This window comes from Meles meles, chromosome 5 (genome assembly GCF_922984935.1).
Source record: "Meles meles chromosome 5, mMelMel3.1 paternal haplotype, whole genome shotgun sequence".
NCBI lineage: Eukaryota > Metazoa > Chordata > Mammalia > Carnivora > Mustelidae > Meles > Meles meles.
Window position 1 is genome coordinate 25,468,210 of NC_060070.1, and position 22,438 is coordinate 25,490,647.

The 22,438-nt window shown below is 45.5% G+C and overlaps 1 protein-coding gene and 1 pseudogene across 1 annotated transcript; one reads left to right on the plus strand and one right to left on the minus strand.

Annotated features, from left to right (window-relative positions):
* The first annotated feature begins 7,285 nt into the window (after positions 1 to 7,285).
* Positions 7,286 to 16,224, plus strand: CD24 (CD24 molecule). Its single transcript, XM_046006050.1, has 4 exons — positions 7,286 to 7,295; positions 10,703 to 11,215; positions 11,612 to 11,794; positions 14,553 to 16,224. The coding sequence occupies exons 1-4, from the start codon at positions 7,286 to 7,288 to the stop codon at positions 14,570 to 14,572; spliced, it is 726 nt and encodes a 241-aa protein (XP_045862006.1). The 3' UTR covers positions 14,573 to 16,224.
* A 2,002-nt stretch (positions 16,225 to 18,226) lies between these two features.
* LOC123942106 overlaps positions 18,227 to 22,438 on the minus strand; it is a 66,459-nt pseudogene continuing 62,247 nt past the window's right edge.

Here is a 22,438-nt window from a genome sequence, read left to right on the forward strand (position 1 = left end):
AAGATAATTTTTTTGGATCTAAAAGGGGAAAATAACTCTGATTCATTCATGTCTACATATATGATTATGTACACTGAGAAGACTAAACCACCTCTTTCAAATTCACAGGGTCCACTTATTGTATGCAGACAATTCTGACCTGGGCATTGGTGGCCTTTGATGTCCCTGGCTTCTGCTCTGGGGAATGCTTCCAGCCCCTGGTGAGGCTGACTAACTAGCCCATGGCCCAGCACTTAACATTTAACATTTACTATTAATAGGTTGAATTGAAGATAAAAGAGTAATATTGAGAGAGAAACTTAGAGGAGGCAGTTGGCGAGATGGGACAGGAAAATTCAGCAAAGTCAGGATAGGTTTGGGGCGGCCCTTCGGTGACAGGGAAAGGCATGAGAACAGATGCATGAACATACCACGTGAACAACTGAGGCAAGTGCACATTTGCATATTTAATTTATGTTTGAACTGAGTGCTATGTAGCACAGAGAGAGCAGGGAGGAGCTGGAGTGAGCCCATGGGCTTGCATGTGGAATACTCAGGTCATTAAAGAGGCTACCAAGCGGCAGACTCCTCTTTGGACTGCCAGCTCACACTCAGGAGTGTTACAAGATAAACTGAGGCCCATTAAAATTACAAAGCATTTATTTGAGCAAGCATCCATTCCAGTTGGGCCACACCGGACCGGAAGTGATAAGGAGAACTCCACTGATAGGAGCTAGCGGGAAGCCTTTCCTAGAACAGACGCGGAAGCAAAGCCGGGAAATTATTTGATTGACTACAAGCTTCAGCAGTTGCCGTATTTGGGAAAGGCTTGTTGGCTGTTTGTGGGTGGTTGTCTTCAGATTTGAGTTTCATAACCTTGACGCTTTTATAGGCTTGGGTTTTGGTTTGCTCAGGTAGACCGCCAAGGCATTAGAGCTACTTCACTCTAATGGGCTCCTGGTTTAATTAATTTAACAGGGAACGGATCCTTTTCACACAGTGGTCAAGTGGGAAACTGGAGAATTTCTGGGCGAATACTCCCATCTTCCACCCTTCTTTGAACCTCCAGCTCTGGTAAAATGTCGTGCAAGGAAAGGACTGAGTCTTTGTGTTGACTGGCTGAAATGGTCTCCTGCTAGGAACTGAGGGGAGGAGTATAAGATTACTTACCAAGATAACTTCCTGGGAGCCCTCTGGTATTATGGTCACCTAACCCTTCCGGAAACTGCCTTTCATTCTTTCTCTCAGGGCAAATATGAAGTATAAAGTTGTAAAAACAAATGCAAAACTTATTTTCTAGCCTCTGCTTGCTTTGAGGACCCAGACTTAAATGATAGTAATAAAGCGCTTTCCCTATTAAAAATTGAAAATTTTAAAATATGTGGCTTGTATGGTATTTATGTTGGACAGCACCGGAATTGAGCTCCAAGGAGATGAGATTTCATGTAGCTTACGCAGCCCAGCATGCTGGACAGAGTTGGTTGTTACACCCGAGCATCACGCCGTCACTTACTGGGGTATGCTATTGAAACAGAAAATAGTCCCTCACTTCTGGAAAAGAATGATTCACTCTTTTTGAAGATGGGGGAAACTGTTGTATAATTTTTGCCCAGAGGTGAAATCTGCTTAGTCCTCTTACTTTTGGATGCTGCCTTAGGGGTTTAATTTGTTTCAAATTAAGAGCAGGTGGCAGATGCAATTAAAGGGAAAAAACAATTGCAAATTAAGCATGATTTTTAAAACTTATTTGCAATAGCAGCTACACATTCAGGGAATAAATGCTAATTATTTTGAATTATTTGTTTACTCCTTGTGTCATATGTGTGCCATTTACTGATTAATGCTTTACAACTTATGCTACATCCTTTATTTCTAATTAATAAAGCTGAAATGCAGGGTGCCTGGCTGGCTCAGTCAGTAGACCATGCGACTCTTTTTTTTTTTTTTAAAGATTTTATTTATTTATTTGACAGACACAGATCACAAGTAGGCAGAGAGGCAGGCAGAGAGAGAGAGGGAAGCAGGCTCCCCGCTGAGCAGAGAGCCAGACGCGGGACTCGATCCCAGGACCCCGAGATCATGACCTGAGCCGAAGGCAGCGGCTTAACCCACTGAGCCACCCAGGCGCCCCCGACCATGCGACTCTTGATCTCAGGGTTATGAGTTCAAGCCCCACGTTGGAAATGGAGCCTACTTAAAAAAAAAACAAAACCAAAAAACAAAACAAAAAAAACCCTAAAATGCTGTGGCTAGTGATTCTGAACTCCAGGAGACTCCTTCAAACCATACCCCTTCCGAAAGGTCTGTTTTCCTCCAGGCGACTCCCAGGGAATTGCCGCTGTTTAGAACTACTGATATGAATGTAATTGTTATAACTCTCCAGTGTGCTAGGACAGAAAAAACTAGGTTGCTGAGAATAGCTAAAAGGTAACCAAGACATTGGAGTACCCTGGGTAGAATAACTAATTGTTATACCTTTAAACATATTAGTTGAGGGGCGCCTGGGTGGCTCAGTGGGTTAAGCCACTGCCTTCGGCTCAGGTCATGATCTCAGGGTCCTGGGATCGAGTCCCGCATCGGGCTCTCTGCTCAGCAGGGAGCCTGCTTCCCTCTCTCTCTCTCTGCCTGCCTCTCTGTCTACTTGTGATCTCTCTCTGTCAAATAACTAAATAAAATCTTTAAAAAAAATCATATTAGTTGAAAATATCTGTACCTTCCTGTAGAGGAGAGTTTGAGAAATTTAGGGAAGGATGAGGAACTCTTTGTGGCAGTGTCATTCTACATATCCTCTATTTTTTTTTTTTTAAGATTTTATTTACTTATTTGACAGACAGATCACAGGTAGGCAGAGAGGCAGGCAGAAAGAGAGGGGGAAGAAGGCTCCCTGCTGAGCAGAGAGCCTGATCCAGGGCTTGATGCCGGACTCGATCCTAGGTCTCTGGGATCATGACCTGAGCCGAAGGCAGAGGCTTCAACCCACTGAGCCACCCAGGCATCCCTCTACATATCCTCTATTATCTCAAGCAAATTAGCCCCCAAACAAAACAAAGAACAAAACAGGTTAATAGTTGTTGTTTTTTTTTTAAAGATTTCATTTATTTTATTTGACAGAGATCACAAGTAGGCAGAGAGGCAGGCACAGAGGCAGGCCGAGAGAGAGAGAGAGAGAGAGAGAGAGAGAGAGAGAGAGAGAGGAGGAAGCAGGCTCCCTGCTGAGCAGAGAGCCCCATGCGGGGCTCGATCCCAGGACCCCTGGGATCATGACCTGAGCCAAAGGCAGAGGCTTCAACCCACTGAGCCACCCAGGCGCCCCGGGTTAATAGTTTTGATATTATTTCATTCAAGTACTTCCCTAAGTATCTATCAAATATTTCTTCAAACCACAAACAGAATTCGCCAGAGAGGAGGGTTTCAAATAAAGCATTTTCTGGGGCACCTGAGTGGCTCAGTCAGTTAAGTATCTGACTCTTGATTTTGGCTCAGGTCATGATCTCAGGATTTTGAGATCAAGCCCCACACTGGGCTCCACGCTGGGTGTGGAGCCTGCTTAAGATTTTCTCTCTCCCACTGCCCCTTGCCCCCCCATATCTCTCTATATATAATAATAAACATAAAAAAAGAGAGTTCCACATGGTTAACAAATAAGCTGAGAAAAAGTTTAATCTGACAGTGAAAATGCAAATAAAAATGACATCTTTTTTTCAATGAAATTAAAACGTATCTTTTACACTATAATTCTCATATTTAACAAAGGTTTGTGAATTAGGTACTCTCACTAGTGGTGTGAGTGTAAATTTCTAGAGGACAATTGGGCAGTTTATTTTCAAGATCCAAACTTCCACTTTTAGGAATGTATCATAAGAAAATCACTGGAAATGAAAAGAGAACACATGCATAAGGATGTTTATAATGTTATGTATAATAGAAGTAAATATCTAATTAGAATATTGTATAGTCATTATGAATAATGTTTTGAAGAATATGTAATGAAAAAAATTTGGTAAAACCTGCCAAGAACATGTTCTGAGAGAACACAAATTCAGATACAAAGTGATTGCATCTATTCAATTAGTTCCCCTCTACTGGGGTACACTAGAGTCCTTATCTTTTGGGGTGTGGGGAATGTAGAAGGAGGACAAGGCTGGGCTGGGAAACAACAGACATCCTTTCTTGGGAAGCAGGGAAGTGAAGAGTTTTCTCCAGTGTTTTTGTCACTCTAAAAGATTCTGGAAATTGCCATTGCTGTCCTGGAAGTCCTGTCAACCCCCGAACCCAGAATCATCCCCATCAATATCTGGATCAGCTGATGCCACCAGGTGCACTAAACTGAAGCCCGCGCTTGTGTGGGTTTGGATCTGACTGGTCATCTGCACAGGTTATTCCCATCATTTCATTAGTCTTATGATGTTAACTTCAAATTTTATGGTTAAAATTTTCACTGTTTTCTACTGAATGAAAAAAGCAAGATAGAAAACTTTATGCACATTTGCTCCTCATTCAGCAAAATAAACTCTAAATATACAGATATAAAGAAGCAAAAATAAATTAAGAAGTTTATTTTGAGTGGTTACTTGTGACTTGTGAGCTATGGGCAATTTTAAGAGTCTTTTAAATTCAAGTGTAATTAACATATAGTGTCATTAGTTGCAGGTGTATAATATGATACTCTTTATTATACTTTCCTGGATTTTCCAAATTTTTCCACACTGGACATGTAATACTTTTAAAATCTGAAAAAATAGGGGCACCTGGGTGGCTCAGTGGTTTGAGCCTCTGCCTTCAGCTCAGGTCATGATCTCAGGGTCCTGGGATGGAGCCCCGCATCAGGCTCTCTGCTGAGTGGGAAGCCTGCTTCCCCCTCTCTCTCTCTGCCTGCGTCTCTGCCTACTTGTGATCTCTCTCTGTGACAAATAAATAAATAAAATCTTTAAAAAAATAAAAAAATAAAATCTGAGAAAATATTATAAAAGAATATTGAGAGGAGGGGCACCTGGCTGTCTCAGTAGAACATGTGACTGGTGACCTTGGGGTTGTATGTTCGAGCCCCACATTGGGTGTAAGATTACTTAAAAAAAATTATTTAAAAATAAAATCTTTTTTAAAAAAGATTTTGTTTATTTATTTGACAGAGATCACAAGTAGGTGGAGAGGCAGGCGGGGCGGGAGGCCGGAGAGTAGGCTCCCTCCTGAGCAGAGAGCCTGATGCGGGGCTCAATCCCAGGACTCGATCCCAAGGCAGACGCTTAATCTACGGAGCCCTTAAATAGGCCTCCCTTCGCCTGGGTGGCTCCGTTGGTTAAGCGGCTGCCTTCGGCTCGGGTCATGATCCCAGCATCCTGGGATCGAGTCCCAGATTGGGCTCCTTGCTCTTCAGGGAGCCTGCTTCTCCCTCTGCCTCTGCCTGCCTCTCTACCTACTTGTGATCTTTCTCTCTCTCTCTCTCTGACAAATAAATAAAATCTTTAAAAAAAAAAAAAAGGCGTCCCTTAAAAATAAAATCTTAAAAAAAAAATGGAAAGGAACCTTTTTTAAACTCAAAGATCTATATATAAATGTATGGCTCTCAATAGAGACATTGCTCTTCAATCTAGCTAATTAAATTCATCTGGCTTTATTTTAATGCCTGACTATTACAGAATGCTGCTTCCTTGGAGTGACATCTTAAAGACTCCATTGGATAAGACGTAAGCAGCATCTGCTTTAGATACTGTGGAGTGGAATCTTGAACGACTGCGTTCACAGATTTAGAAAGGATTTCACAAAGTCTGAAAATGTGGTCCCTGTTTCAGGCTTAGCGTAACATTTCATTAAACGTACCGTTGTATTATATGTTACAGAATTCTTTTGGTTAATAAAAATCTTTAATCCAATCATCCTGGCTACCTAAAACTTTAGTCATCTCTTGGTGCATAAGGGACCCTCTTGTTTTCAACCTAACAGAAAGTGGAAAAACCTGGAACAACAATGAGACATGGAAATAAGACAAAGTAATCTGGGCGTGAAAAATGCAGATATGTTCCCGCTCTTCCAATTGCATTATTTCCCCGCAAAGGACCATTTCGGGGCCACATGTGAATGGCAAATAATGTACAGCACTTTTGTGGCCTGGAGATCCTTTTCTGTGAGGCGGAAGTGAGATTTCAATTATTTACACTAGAATTTAATGACCCAATTAGGACTTGACTAAAATGATCCCTTAAAGGGAACGAGTCCACCCAGTTCAGGCCTTCCTCTGGGAAAGTGAGGCCCAACCCCAAGCTTTCCTTCCTGCTCAGACTCCCCAACTGGACGGTCCACAGAGAGAATAAAATGAGGAAACTGAAGCTTTGCCAGGGGATTTTTTCATTATTTTTTCCTACAGCTCAGTTCTTTTTCTTTGTTTTTCCTGGGAGCTTTTTTGAGTGTGTCATCTGGACCTCCGAGAATGGGTCTCGCTTGTCATAGGATGGATGAAACCAGGCAATGCTATAATTTCTGTTTTAAAAAAACCTGTGAATGATGGAAGGAAGGCTCCCGGCCGGGAGCGGGGGAGGGCATCCTGAGCACTCTGGGGTTGGAGAAGGTGGGTTCCGGGAGGGAAGGCCCCAGAATGTACTGGGTTGTTAATTTATTTAAATGATTTTATCTATTTGGGAATGAATAATGATACAAAATCCAAAAAGTGCAAACCAGTATGTAATGAAAAAATGGGTCTTAATTTTCTGCCCTGGGCAGCCAGTTCCCTTCCTTAGTGGCAAGCTATCAATTTCTTGTTTATCTCTATGGAAATATTCTTCTTCTGTCTAGTTTTTTTTTTTAACACAGATAATATAATATACATACTCTTCTGTACCTTATTTTCACTTAAGAATTTATCTTGGAGATTCTTTGTAGTACATGTAATGCTCTTTTTCTGTTTTAAATGACTTATACTATTTCATGATAAGGATATGCTATCATTTCTATAGCTGGGCCTCAGCCTTTGGAGAATTAGTTGATTTCCAGTCCTTTGTGGTTGTAAACAGTGCTGCAACAAATCTTTGAACATACATCCTTTTGCATTTCTGCAAGTATTTGTGTAGGCAAACTCCTAAAATCAGAATTGGTAGGTCTAAGGGGACATGTATTTTTAATACTGATAAACGTTAAATTCCTTTCCATAATCCCATCAGCATTGATGCTAGGGTTTGATTTCTCACATCCTTGCCAACACAATGGAGACACTGAATTTAAATTCTGGCCAAGGAGATTAAGAGTTGCTGCTGCTTCTTTTTTCTTTCTTTCTTTCTTTCTTTTTTTTTCATTTCCTTAAGAAAAAAATCCCCGGATGCTTAGAGGTAAGCATCCTGCTACCCAATTTGCATCTGAAAATGTGCACAGATGCAATTCTGTGCACACAATTCTTTCACTTTACAATTTGTTTTTTTATTTGGAGGGAGCTGAAGACCTGAGAGAATTTCTTTGAGCGACTCTAGAGGGGGAAAAAAGAACTAAAAGTTAAAGAAGTTCATTGTGGTTTATTAGCTTTATAGGGCTTCAAAAATTCAAGTCTTTTAAAATCAGCACAAAGGGGTTTTTTTATTGTTTGACAGTTAAGGCTGAGGGCGTCCTTATGGCCAGCAGGGGGCAGCATGTCTCCACAGAGTCAGGCTGAGCCTTCTCCGCGGATTGATCGAGCTCCATCGCGGGGACTTAGAACCCCGTTCTATCAGAAGTGCTAATTCACTTTGTTACCTTCACTGTCAACGCACGGCTGAAAACAGGCTGGAGTTCCTCAGTACAGAACAAGGCTTAGTTGAAAAATCCGGATAAATTAAAATGTTAAACGCCAGCCAAATATAGGGTGGCATGAAATATGGGGGAAGGATATTGTGAACATAAATAAGACTAGCACCATATTGTAGAATAGAATTTAAATGAAATATTTGATTATCCTAGCTACCATTTCTGGTATAAAGCACATCTTCTGTTCTCCTAGAAATAGGATTTATTAGTTCACTTTAAAAAACAAATTAACCTGCTCCTTTAATATGAGTCCATTGGACCGGCAAATACCTATTAAATGCTAGGTGCAGAGGCTATGAGGTCAAGAAGACATGGTCTCCACTCTTATGGGCAAAGCAGAGAATGCCTGGGACCTGGGTCAGGATGCTGTGGTTCTAGCTTTAGGTGAAGCACCATAATTGGCTGTGTGGCCTTAGGCAAGTTAGTTAACTTCTCTGTCCCTCGGAAATGTAAATGAAACTAAGGCCACCGACCTCAGTGACCTCATAGGTGCCCATATAAAATGCCACATGCAAAGATGCTTGGAAAAAAAAAAAAAGAGCAAGGGCTATACAAATGAAACATTAAAAAACCCACATGATAATGGATATGCCCTGTAGCAATAGAAGGGGCAGGCAGCTTAGTGAGTCCTTACTGTGTGATGGGCACTCTGCTAACCATACACATTATCTCAGTAAAACTCATACTCCTGTGAGCTGGGAATCAATTGCTAGGTGAGGAATTCACGGTGTAGGGATGTTGGGAAGCTCGCCCAAAGTCAGGCCATTCAAGAGTGACGAGGCGGGATTCCAATCCAGGTCTGACTCTGGAGTCTACTAGAAGGCATGCCTGTCTGGCGCATTACCACACAGCTTTTCCTCACAGTTCTGCACTTAGAAATTGTACGTATTGCTCCCTTAATTGTACTCATAAGAGAACGAGCATCAAAAAGTTAGGTCCCATGCCATCTCATGAAAAAAATATTAAAATATAAAGTTATGACTTTCCACAAATAGCTCAGTTTATTTTATCATTTGGTTTTGAGATCATTCTGTGAAATAATTTCTCTTTAACAATAGAAATTGGAGAGACACCTGGCTGGCTCATTTAGTAGAGCATGGGACTCCTGATCCTGGGTCGTGAGTTCAAGCTCCATATTGGGTGTGGAGCCTACTTTAGAAAAAAAAAAGAAAAAAAAAAAGAGGAAATTGGACGTGTGTCTTAGGAAAAATTCTAGGAGAACTGATGAGATTCACAATTTAGTAGCATGAGCAAAGAATCCCAGAGGAATTCAGGGAGATTTCTTGAGTTTCCTGCCATATAAGAAATCAGGTGTTGTGGGGATTTGTGAGGAGGACTTTCCAGGAGTACTAAGTCTCCAGGGTCCAGGACTGCCAAAGCCCTGGGCCACACCCCCTGTAGGATGCCCAGGGGAACCGCTAGGCAGATGTGAAAGGCCTTGCTTTGTGAATTAGGCAGTCTCATTAGCTGGTGATAAAGTGGCTCCCAAAGCTGAGATCCCAAGTGCCTGACCAATTTTGGGTCCTATTTGATGCTTGTTATTGCTTCCACAAATCACACAGCTGCAAAGAAGATGCGTACATTTTGGTTCCTGGGAACTTCCTGTGTGCGAGAGCAAATTGCACCTGAGAGCTCCCAGTAGAAGATAGGCACTGGTCTAAACACCTCATCCACAATAACTCTTAAATAACTAATAGCGTGGTTCTATTATCTTCATTTTACAGATGAAGACACTGAGGCTTTCCCTGGCACAGTCGGGATTTGAACCCAGTCAGTCTGACTCTAGAGTCTGTATTCTTTTTTTTTTTTTTTTAAAGATTTTACTTATTTATTTGACAGAGAGATCACAAGTAGACAGAGAGGCAGGCAGAGAGAGAGAGAGAGAGAGAGAGAGAAGCAGGCTCCCTGCTGAGCAGAGAGCCCGATGTGGGACTCGATCCCAGGACCCTGAGATCATGACCTGAGCTGAAGGCAGTGGCTTAACCCACTGAGCCACCCAGGCGCCCCTAGAGTCTGTATTCTTAATCATTATTGTCCATTTCCTTAAATTAATACCAAAGAGGAGGGAGGGGGCAGACGGGGAGGAGGAATAGGGAAAAAAGAAAGATAAAGGAAATAATAAATGGGTCCTATGAATATCACCATTTCGTTCAATAAGCAGCTTCCGGAGAACCTATGAGCCCGGCCTTGTAACCAGGGGCACTCCTGAGCCAGAGTCCATTCATTCACACCCTGCAAGAAGAGTGGAGAAGCTGAACAGGTCATTTCTATACAACGTGAAAACACTGTTTAACGGGAAGGTCCACTGGGGCACGGCAAAAATTCCTGTGTGCCCAAGCACATACGGAACGTGGAAAGTTACTGAGTTAAAGTGACTGACCATTAAGGCACAGACGGGTTCAGTCAAAGACCCACTATTGTGGAGTCCATTGTCACTCTGCCTCCATAAAACGAAGCCTCCATAAAACGAAGCTTGTTTTTTACAAGACTGTTCTGGAAAAGTGAAATTTAAACAAATCCACGACCCTACTAGTAGGATTTGGTCTCTGTTGTTTCGTTTAAAGACTGCAAACTTCTTTGCAAGCAAAGGAGCTGCGTGCAAACACGCAGGCAAACTTAAAATACATTAAGTCCTGTAATAAAAAAATTAAGCCGAAAATAACTCCAGTAGTAACATTATTTCTACTTGTGCTGTATGCTTTAAAGTTTTTTGCAGTAGAATGGTTGGAAAATACCTTCCACTAAAATCTGCTGAATGATGACTGATCTGTTTGCGCCTGTTCATTCAATTGCCTAATGGCAGCTACGTAGAAGTGAATGCCTGTCCCAAAAGCTTTTGCTTTAAACGCTTGACGAGCAAGTGCTTTGCAACAGAGACCAAAGAAGTGTGTCCCCAGGAATTGCAGAGGGGCGGTGAATTCTAATGGGACCGCCAGAGAGGTTCCTGTTCCCTGTGTAGGGCCTGGGAGCAAATCCGCGTGGGGGAAGGCCAGTGGGGCTTTTGGGGCCGGAGGGGGTGGGTCATCCCTCTGGGTGGGCTGTCGCCTGCTCGCCCCCGTCCGCGGCAGAGAGAAGCGCCAGGACCAAAACCCGGTCGCTTGCGGCGTCCGGGCAGCGAGTCCGCGCCCGGCGGGCGGCTCCCCAACTCTCCGGAAGATGCGGACCCGGGATGCGCCCCAGAGCTCACACAGAGTGGCCGACGCAGGAGCTCAAAAAACAAAGCGAGTTGCTGAGCGGGCGCGGTGGACGCGAGGCCGAGCACACACGTTGCTCCGAGCCCGGGCGCCGCAGGCGAGCCCCGCCGACCAGCCCGGGTCCCCAGAAGACCCCCCCCCCCAGTCCCCCTTCCTCCGGTGCAGGGATTTGAGGAACCCCGAGCCGAGGGAGCCCCCCGTCCCCGGGGCCCCTGCCGCGGTCGGAGCGGGGAGTAAGGCTGCTCGCCGCGCTGGAGCCTCGGACTTTTCTTTCGGGGGTGTGTGTGTGGGGGGGGGGGTAAGATGGCAGGGCCGGGGAAACAAAGGAAACTTGGGCCGGGCCCCGGGAGCGGCGTGTGTGGCTCTCGAGTTCGCCCCGGGTCCTGTGTGGGAGTCGCCGGGCGCCTGTACCAGCCTGCACGCAGTCGGCGCGGGGAAACATAGAGCAGCATGCCAGCAGCCCGCGGCGCCCTGCCGCCCACCTGCCGCGGCCCGGCCGCCCCGGGGTCTCCAGGGCGGCGGCGGAGGGAGGGGCGCGGGGGAGCCCGGCGGGGGAGGGGGTGGGGAGGGCGGGGAGGCGGCCGGCGGGCGCGCGCGGGGGGCGGCGGCGGAGGGGAGCGCGGGTGGGCGGGCGGCGCCACGTCACGGCTATTGTGGCTGTCCCGGTATATAAGGTCCCGCCGGCCGGCCGCGCTCCCCACCTTGCTTGCGCCCGCCCGGAGCCAGCGGTTCTCCACTCACCCCGCATCCAGTGAGACACGCCGCGCACCGACGCCGACGGAGCGGACATGGGCAGAGCGATGGTGGCCAGGCTCGGACTGGGGCTGCTGCTTCTGGCGCTGCTCCTACCCACGCAGGTGAGGCCCTGGCTCCTGCGGGGCTCGGGGGCCGCACCTTGTGGGGCGGGGGGTCGGAGCCGCCTCCAGGGGACCGACCTGCGCCCCCAGCGCGGGCCGCCGACCGGGGTTGCGGAGAGAGAATCCCTCATTATCTGGCCGAGGGGAGGGCAACGTGGAGCCCACTTTCCGCTCCCCCGGCGGGCTGCCCCCACCCTCCCGCGGCCCCGGGAACAATGCCCCTCTGCGCGTGGGCCGGGAGGCCCCTGCCCTGCCCCGAGTCCCAAGCAGCTCCTTCCCGGGCCGGCTGGAGCCCATCACCCGTTTTCTCCCAGAGGTCCGAGGCCCTAGCGGGAAAGAGAACGTGTCTTTCCCACCCCTGGAGCGTCCGGAGACCTCGGGCTGTCCCGGGAGGGCACCCCGCTTCCCTCCAGGAGTGTCTTCGCGCCCCCTGCGCACCACACAAAGAGGGGACGATCCCCTTCGGGGCGCCGCTCTCACCCATCCTCGCCTTGGCTGGTTCGGGGATCCCGAGGAAGTCCTGGCTTTCGGGCCCTGTTAACCCACCCCAGTCCCGCGTAGTTCCCGGCTGAAGCCTGGGCGGGGACCCCTCCTCACCCTGAGCTCTCCCGGGTCTGACCTTAAATTACACGTCCATCTCTTGTCATCTGGGAACCCCGTGGTAGCTCCCATCGACTACCCCTGGGCAGGCGGCGGGTGGGACGTTGCCGTCCCGAGTCGAGTCCCCGCCAGGCTTTGTCCCCATCGCCGCCGCCCCCTCCCAGATTCTCTATCCCGGGAACCGATCTCGGGTCAGCGCGGTTAACGAGGACTGCGCTGCCCCGCAGGTGGCTGCGCGGCCTCCTCGAGGGAGGCTGGGGGCTGAGCCTGGGAGAACCGAGCGGGGTAGGGGGCGCCGGGGGCGAGAAGGGTCAATTTTTTCCAGTACCCTGCTCTCGGAGGGCAGAGGTGGTAACGTGGGGCTCCCCGCCTCTTACAATGGGGCTTTATGAGGAGTGTCTCCTGAGCTTTTCCTCCGAGAAGTTGGGTGCGACGGGTCTTTGGTCGCCCAGACAGCCGCCGTGCTCACCTGGAAGCGCAGCGGGAGAGAGAAGCGCTCCTCCGCTTCCCCTCCGCGGACCGGGTAACTGTACCCTATTGTTGTCTTGCGGGTCGGCTGCGCTCGGAGCCTTTCACAATTCCTCCGTGGGGGAGGGGCGCGGCCGCAGACAACGTGCTGATCTCCCCCACCCGCACCCCACCTCCTTTCCCACTAGATTCCCCCCCAAACCCCAGAATTTCAAGAGGGAGATTTTAGGTAAGCAAATCTAGTTTGGTAGGGAAATTTTTAATTTAATGTCAATTTCACATATTAACATTAGTTTCTTTTGTTGGTGTAGAAGACCTTTAGATTCTCCTATAGGTGCACTAGGCTCTGTGACAAAGGTCACCCGCTGCACTCACACACTATAAGGTCTTTGTATACATGAGAACAGATAACCCATAAGGCATCCCAAACCAGGTATTGTCCCCAAACAGTTCTGGTTTAGATAATTTCCTGTATTATTAATGCTTTCCTTTTAGGGAATGCCATTTCCTGGCAGGACAAGCTGAATGCTGCACACAGTAGGTGCTCAGTAAACATGTTGGACTTGACCAAGACTTTCCTTTATTTTGGGTAGGATTTATACATTTTCAGCCCATATTTGCTTAATGATGCGTTTTACAACAAAGGGAGCTGATGCTGCTATAGAACGGATTTATCTTTGGATCATCGGCAGCAAAATGGACACGTGGCCCAGACCTGCCTGGTGCCACATCCTCCCTCCTGCCTGTAATCAGAAGCCCTCTTAAACCCTCCCTCGCAGGGAGAGCTGAAATCTCCCATCTGCCTTTGTTCTGTGACAAAGGAGAGATTATCACGTGCCCCGCTGGACTGTGCATTTCGTGACTTGAAAAATCAGTGTGGTGAATGGTGCCACTCAGGCATTGGGACACTGGGGGAACGTTGGTTCTTGGCCACAGCATTGGACTTAATGACCAGGCAGGGAGGCTGCTGCTGGTGAAAACTTAACACCAGACCCTCTTGGTGTCTTTTGTGCTGTCATTCTGACTCCATGGCATGTGGGGGAGAAGTACTTTTGCTTCAGGAAAGACCTCATCTTTTTCAATTTAAAACAAATGTTGGGGCCAATTTTGAGAAGATCTATATAGATCTATATAATTTCAAGATGTCAAGGGAGCAGATAATATATCCCATGTCCCCTTAAGTTAAATCCAAGGCTTTGTTAAATGGGTATGGGAAAGTTACCTAGCAAATCCAGGATAGACAGTTTGACAAATGTACAGATTTTACAATGTTTTAGAATCCAAGTTACTCATGCAACTTTCAAAGCTTCCCCTTACTGGGAGACCAGGGCAGATCTTTTGTAATGCCAGTAAGTCGGCATTGTCACAAAACCCAGATTAGTTAACTGGTCCTTTATTTCTTCAAAAAGAATTAAAAATAAAGCCACACTCTTGGAAGTTAATAGTTAGAGGAACGTTTTTGGTCACTGCTACCTTTGCAGTCCTGTAGGCATCTGTAGGTAGTTTGTGTTGAATCTAAAAGAATGATCTTCGTGGAACTAAACAAGAATTCAGAACTACATGATAGATAAGGAAACAATGGAAGAAGAGCAATCTAGGAATCTCTCCTTTATCTCATTGCATATTGAGGATGCATAGAGGCAGCTGTGACATGTGGAAATTTACCAGTGTAACTTTTTGTATATTTTAGATTTACTCAGATCAAAATAATACAACAGTTTCAAGCAACACCTCCCAGAGTACCGCGACTGCTCCCAATCCAGCTAATACCACCACCACACCAACTGGCGGTGCTCTGCAGTCAACAGCCAGTCTCTTCGTGATCTCGTTCTCCCTTCTACAGCTCTACTGTTAAAAGACTCAGGCCAAGAAACATCTATACTTCCCCATCTTCTAAACCCAATCCAAATGGCGTCTAGACATCCAGTGTGACAAGGAAAAACAGGTCTTCATCGTATCTGCTAATTCCACACCTTATTTTATTGACACCAAAAATGTTGAGGATCCCAAATTTGATTGGTTTGAAGAACATGTCAAGGGTTTGACTAGATGATGAAGGTCTAGTAAATCTGCTGGAGTTTCATGTACAAGATGAAGAGACAACATCCAAGATTAGTTAAGAGATAATTTCTTTAAATGTGGCTTAAGAAGTATGGACATGTAAAATTCTACCTTGAAAATGAGACTAGATTTTCTCTTACCTAGATGTAAAAGATGAGATGTGAACACATTCAGTTTTCATTTGGTTCATTAAATCTTCAAGGCCATTGAAAACAGTTAATACAGAAAGCTTCCATGATTCTATTTATTCGTACATTAGAAGGAACTTCCAGGAGTTACTGTAAATCCTCAATGCATTGTTTCAGCAGTACTAACTTAATGCCTGTGTACTCTAGATAAAAAAGTTTTACCTTGTTAAACTATCACTGTTTCTTGGGAACTGAACTCTTTTCCTCTGAGGCTTTGAATTTGATATTGCATTTGATTTTTTTATATAGTAATTGACATGTTTCAGGGCAATGATGGATTGGAATCTACCCCCGATTAAAGCATAATGAGTAAATTTTGCTTATATACTGATCACTTACTCGTATTCAAGAGTGCCAGATTCATTTAGCTAAACTGATTCCAAAGAGTAGAGGAATACTGACCTCCGCTAACTTCAAAATGCTTTTCATTTCTGCATATGTTGAATACTTTTTGTAATTTAAAAAATGATCTGTTTTGAAGGTAAAATCAACAAATCTTGAAATTAAAAAGGCAAAATGTGTGCAGAAGCCAAAATTGTAAATCAAGTATTTGAGAAGTGAAGACTGGAAGCTTACATTAAATTTGGGAAAACTTTTATACTCTTTTCTGTAAATACTTTTTTTTTTTTTTTTTAACTCTGAATCAGAATAGCCACATTTGGAACACTTTCTGTTAGTCAATATTTTTAGATAGTTAGAACCTGGTCCTAAGCCTAAAGTGGGCTTGATTCTGGCAAGTAAATCTTTTTACAATTTCCTTGATGCACAGAAAGCTTTTTAAAAATAGACACTCTAAGGTCTTTTGTTCGTATGGTCACACACTGATGCTTAGATGTTCCAGTATTTAATATGGCCGCAGTAGTCTTGATAACCAAAGTCATTTTTTCCCATCTTTAGGAACCTATACCAGAACAACCATATTCAACAGATCTCAAGCTACTGTGTGTGTGAATGAACATTCCATTTTGTTTCATACCTGAATGCTGTACATCTATTTTGGATTGTATATTGTGTTTGTGTATTTATGCTTTGATTCATAGTAACTTCTCATGTTATGGAATTGATTTGCATTGAACACAAACTGTAAATAAAAAGAAATGGCTGAAAGAGCAATCTATTGAATATTAAGGTTTTTTTTTTTTAATTTTTTTTAGAGGAGGGGAGGGGTTGGGGAGGGAGCAAGAGTTGGATGCTTAACCAAATGAGCCACCCAGGCGCCCCTATTGAATTTTAAGTTTTTCTGATGTAGCAAATACTTGGCGGATTATCATGGTTGTAGGACTCTATCTAAGCTATTAAGAATATATCCGTATTTTCCTATTAGCCAGAACGTTATAGTTGAGCTGTTTTGCATTGCATTGCATAGCAGCAGGATGTTTTGACTAAAGAATTAATCTGAAAGTGGTCATCTTAAAGCTGGGAAGGAAGATTGTATAGTCCCCTAGTTATTCAACAACTTGGGCGCCAGCTGTATTCCAGGGTACTGAAAATGGAATGCTGAACTTGCTGGGCAAGTTACTTTGGTTGGGAAAGAGAATGTATATGATGACAGATAAGCAGTATGTTGTCACTTAGTGCTGTGAGGCAAACCGGCCAGGGTGGTGAGTCAGGGGCTCTGGGCTGCATCATTAGGGATGGTCTTGGTGCCATTTCTGATGGAGGGAACATGTGCTAAGTTCCTGAGTCTGTTTAATTACTGGCGCTGTTTCTAGATCTGCACTGAGGTCCACAAGTCAACTTTGGTTTCCTAAGCTGTCACTTCTATCTGCTCCTTTCATATTCTAGAGTTCTTTGATCCTTCTAGTGTGTTCCTGGACTCCTAGTTCTACCATCTTTATTGCTGGTCAGGGACCGCCAGAAAAGACAGGATGGAGTTTGGGAGTAAGTGAGAACTGGTCTGCAGGTGGCAGTTTCCTCTTCAAGGAATCAGTTCTGTTAAGGCCTTTCAGCTGATGGAATCAGGCCCACCCACAGTAGGAGAGTCCAAAGTCAACTGCTAACAGACATTAAAAACATTTACAAAATCCTTCATAGCAACACCTAGGTTAGTGTTTGACCGAGCGGTGGGACTACCCAAGTTGACACACGAACTGGTCATACAGTCCACCGCTTGTCAACTGGCACTCACACTCCACTCTGAACCACACTTAATTAACAAACAAGGACAATAACAAGATGATACATCTAATGTGATGGAACTATCCTGCATACAACCACAGACAACCCTTCTAGAAGAGGATGCAAACTCTTAGGTCATGTTCACTCATCTTGATAACCCATATAAATGCTGAGACACAAAGTTTACTGTTACTAGTACATAAGGTTAGATGATGAGGGAAGAAAACAAATTTGCTCTTGGCGTGTGTGTGTATATACAAACAAGGAAGAAATACAATTCACAGCCCTCATTTCAGCAACTGGTCACATGGCTATAGCTGGTTTTGTAGCTGCCTTCCATCATCCATTCCATATTTCCTTTGCCCTCAGCAAGCACTTCAGCTGGTCATGGTTCTTCACCTGGAAAGGTGACTTAAACTTTTGTCTGAATTTGGTTGTAGTTTTCTACTCACTTCAATCACAGGACGTGGTAGTACTAAGAGATGCCTCAACAGCTCTGTTATTCCAGACGTCCTGTCGCTTAGCAACCCAAATTTCCCTTGGTAGTCAGGATCGATCACTCTACCCAGTAGAGTAACTGCCTTCTTTGTTGATTCAGAGGCTTGTGGAGCTCAAAGTGGTTGGGTGATGATCTCAACTTCTGGTTCAGTGGAACCACTGCTGTGTCTGGGGTGGAAGCATTCCTTCCTTTAGAGCTAGGATCTCTAGGCCAGCAGAGCACAAGATCTCAAGGACAGGGAGTATACATTTTGCTAGTGAATCACAGATTTCATAGTGAGTGGTGCCACTCCCATCTTCACTCCTTGATTCCCGGATGTGCGAATTGTGGCTATGGGAGAAAAACAGCACCGTGGTTAGAGCATAGGAAGCCTCCTGGGATTCAAAGTCCTAGCCCTGAGACATTGCCCCTTACCTGGACCTGTCACTTGAGTTTTCAAAAGGCCATTCTATCAATCCATTGCTCCAGGATGGCAGGGAAAATGGTAAGACCAGTGAATCACTCAGATGTGGGCCCATTGCCACTCATCACTGGCCAAGTTCCTTCATCGGAAGCAATATTATGTGGATCAGCATGGTGGTGGATAAGGTATTCTGTAAATTCACAAGCATTTTGGCAAAAACATATGCAGAGAAGGCAAATCCATATCCAAAAATAAGTGTCTATTTGGTAAGAACAAAATGCTGCTTCTTCCATGGTGGAAGTGGTCCAATGTAATCAGCAGTCCACGTGGCTGATCACTCCCAGGAATGGTGCCATGTGGGGGCGTCAGTGTTGGTCACTGCTGCAGCAGTTCGGGCACTCAGCGGCCGCTGTAGCCGGGTCAGGCTGAACACAAGGCCCTGTTGCTGGACCTGTGCATCACCTCCATCCCTGCCACCATGGCCACGTTGTTCATGAACCCACTGGGTGATGACAGTGACGGCCAGGGAATGAAGCTGACTGGTACACCTAGAACAGGCCATCTCATCCACTTGTTTTTTAAAACACTCCTCTGCTGAGGTCATCTTTTGGTGAATATTCACATGGGACACAAACATCTTTTTTTTTTTTTTTTAGAGAGAGAGCATGAGCAGGAGGGACAGAAGGAGGGGGAGAGAGAAACACAAGCAGACTCCATGCTGAGCGCAGAGCCTGTTGCAGGGCTCGATCTCACGACCCTGAGATCATGACTTGAACTGAAACAAGTTCTGAGTACTGAGCTCCCCAGGCACCCCAGGACACAAGTATCTTTTTTTAAAAGATTTTATTTATTTATTTGACATGGAGAGAGAGATCACAAGTAGTCAGAGAGGCAGGCAGAAAGAGAGGGAGAAGCAGGCTCCCCACCAGAGCAGAGAGAACAACGTGGGGCTCGATCCCAGGACCCCGAGATCGTGATCCTAGCAGAAGGCAGAGGCTTAACCCACTGAGCCACCCAGGCGCCCTGGGACACGAGTATCTTAACACTCTTTTCCCATTCAGAGATGTCTCCCCATATACCTCCTTCCCACCTGCCTTGTCACCAAGTTTCCAGTTATGTCCTTTCTGAGTGCATCCAGCCAACCTGTTGGCTTCAACCCATGAGCTGGTGCAGACCCACCCCTCCGAAAGGCCATTTCTCTTTCCAGGCAAAATGAACAACCAGCTACAGTGCTTGTGATTCTGCCCACTGGAATAGTTCCTTTTTTTTTTTTTTTTTTAAGATTTTATTTATTTATTTGACAGAGAGAGATCACAAGTAGATAGAGAGGCAGGCAGAGAGAGAGAGAGGGAAGCAGGCTCCCTGCTGAGCAGAGAGCCCGATGTGGGACTCGATCCCAGGATCCCAAGATCATGACCTGAGCCGAAGGCAGCGGCTTAACCCACTGAGCCACCCAGGCGCCCCTGGAATAGTTCCTTTTTTTTTTTTTAAGATTTTTTTTTTTATTTATTTGACAGAGAGAGATCACAAGTAGATAGAGAGGCAGGCAGAGAGAGAGAGGGGGAAGCAGGCTCTCTGCTCAGCAGAGACTGATGCGGGACTCGATCTCAGGACCCTGAGATCATGACCTGAGCCGAAGGCAGCGGCTTAACCCACTGAGCCACCCAGGCGCCCGGAATAGTTCCTTTTTTTAAAAGATTTTATTTGTTTATTTGACAAAGAGGGAGAGAGAGAGAGAGAGAGAACAAGCTGGGGGAAGGGCAGGAAGAGGGAGAAGGAGAAGCAGACTCCCCGCTGAGCCGAGAGCCTGACATGGGGCTCGATCCTGGGCCCCTGGGATCATGACCTGAGCTGAAGGCAGAAGCTTCACTGTCTGAGCCCCCCAGGCGCCCCTGGAATGTTTTCCTTTACCACTGTCCTTCAGGGGTGTCCCAGAAGGGAATTGTAGACGGTCGCTGTCTATTTGGGGGTGGTGCCTGCATATTGTGCAGACCCTGTAAACCAGAATCAAGTTTTCTCTTCCTGAGTCCACTGGTCATGGGAACTCCCCAGGAAGCTGCACGCGGGGAGAGTGAAAGCGATGTCATAGGAGTAGAGGCCGTGAGCATTTTGGGCCACTTCTTCACGTAACTTGTATCTTCAAACCCGATGTCATATATATATGCCACTTTCATTTGATGGTAGAGTGCTGCTGTGCACACCCAGCTTTATGGCTCGGTGGGTTAGAGCACTCCAAGTTCATGAAGGGCAGCTCAGTGTGCGTGGTGGTCCGTGGTTAAGCGTTTAGTGTTTACCAAAGCCCAGTGATGAGTAGGAGCTTGCTTCTTAAGGAAGACTTCCTGTCTGCAGAGGAGGGCAGGCCTTTGCTCTGAAATCCTAAAAGTGACCATCACACCCAACCCTCGATCAAGTTTATAGAAAAGAACCCAGGGGTGCCTGGGTGGCTCAGTGGGTTGAAGCCTCTGCTTTCAGCTCAGGTCATGATCTCAGGGTCCTGGGATCGAGCCCCGCATCGGGCTCTCTGCTCAGCGGGGAGCCTGCTTCCTCCTCTCTCTGCCTCCCTCTCTGCCTACTTGTGTTCTCTCTGTCAAATAAAGAAATAAAATCTTAAAAAAAAAACCCCAAAATCTGGGGATAGCTTTAGAAAGTAATTATCGGTGCTCATGGAGGAGGAAATCGAATACCTTTTTCAACTACTCCTTGAAAATGATTTCAAACTCATCTGGGCTGTTGTATTTATCAGAGAATTACTCTAAATTGTAGTTGGGGGTTATACTTCAAACATTCACGTGTAAATACTAGTCATAATTTATGGCTAAATTATGCAATGAATATTCCTTGTATGGGTGTCTCCTGAAACACGTAGTAGATAAAAGCAAACTGTTTAGAGACAAGCAGATAGTTGAAGAGCTATGTCATAAAGTTAGGATGAGAAAAATCCATTTAAAACTAAACATTCCAAAAATACACCCAGCGCCACCACCACCGTCCTTAAAACAGAACTCAAATATTGAGGTAGCTGAAAAGTATGTGCTTTTCATTTCTCAAAAAGTATGTTTCTTTTCATTTCATTTTCATAAACCTCATTTGGCTTGATTATTTTTGATTCCTTCCGTAAGTATAAAGAGAATATTTTTTTTTTCTAATTTTGGTAGGATGGTACTTTTTGAAATAACGAAGTCCCTGCCATGGTTTGCCTTTCAGTGTCTCTTCAAATTACATCTAAATTTGAAAATCGGTGCATTTCTAAGAACCTTGAGAAAGTTTCCATATTTATGATTTTGCAAAGAAATACTTCTGTGAGCCCAAAGGGTCTGACGCGGTTTCGCTGTCATGCTTCTCAGCTACTGGCAGGTACTAAGGTGTGAAGAAACTGAACATGTCCAAGGCTGAACTCATTACCTTCCCTCCACAGACCTGCTGCTTTTCTATTCAGAACACCTGCCTGCCAAGTCACTCTCGTTACAAGCCTCGGAGATTTTTCCTCTCTCCCCACCTCCAATCAGCCCCAGATCCTGTCGATTCTAAGTCAGAAGTGTCTAGGTGACTCACCTCTCTTCTCCCTCCCCCTGCCTTCTTCTGCCTTGCATTATCTGTTGAAGCTCTGCCTTCCTGTCCTTCCCTCTTAGCCTTTCCACCCCATGCCTCTTCTCTGAAATGTGGATCTGATCGTTGTGTTCTTCACTTTATGGCTGGCTACCCTTTGCCTATAGAAGGTAAAATAGAACCCCCCCCCCCCCAATTCATGGTCCTTAGGCTTTTCACAGTCTGGCCCCAATTCAACTTTTTAATCACACTAGATTGCTCCCCATTTTCTGAATTAACAATGTCAATGTCTTTTGTGAATGCATCCACACATCCAACTCAGCGTGGCCATTAAAGGTCTGGATGCTTAAGCCAGGCTGCCTCAGTTTGCCTCCAGGCCTCTCTATGACTCCCTGAAGAGCTTAGTTAATTACAGGCATTCGCTGTGGCCTGGGAGTCTTGTCTGTAAATAGGGTTGAGAGTAACAGTACCTATCTCATCAGGTTGTTGCGAGAATTATGTGAGTTAACATGCAAAGCCTTAGAGCTGAGTCTGGTACATTGCTAGTTCATATTTGATAAACACTGGCCAGCATTCTTTTCTGTTAATATATGGACATTGTATTGACCTGTCTGTGAGCTCTTTGAAGGCAGGAACAGTGCCATAACCATTTCTGGATGCCTGATCTGTGACTGAGAGTAGGTGCTCAATTAATGTTGAGTAGGGAAAAGAGCCAGCAGAAATACCTTAGTACCAGGGTAACTGGGGGAGGGACAGACCTT

What these genes read in the sequence shown, in the direction of transcription:
- CD24 (XM_046006050.1), top strand. An exon ending in CTCGGACTTTTCTTTCGGGG is followed by an intron (nt 11,216 to 11,611) that starts GTGTGTGTGTGG and finishes CCGGTATATAAG; the next exon opens with GTCCCGCCGGCCGGCCGCGC. An exon ending in CGCTGCTCCTACCCACGCAG is followed by an intron (nt 11,795 to 14,552) that starts GTGAGGCCCTGG and finishes TGTATATTTTAG; the next exon opens with ATTTACTCAGATCAAAATAA.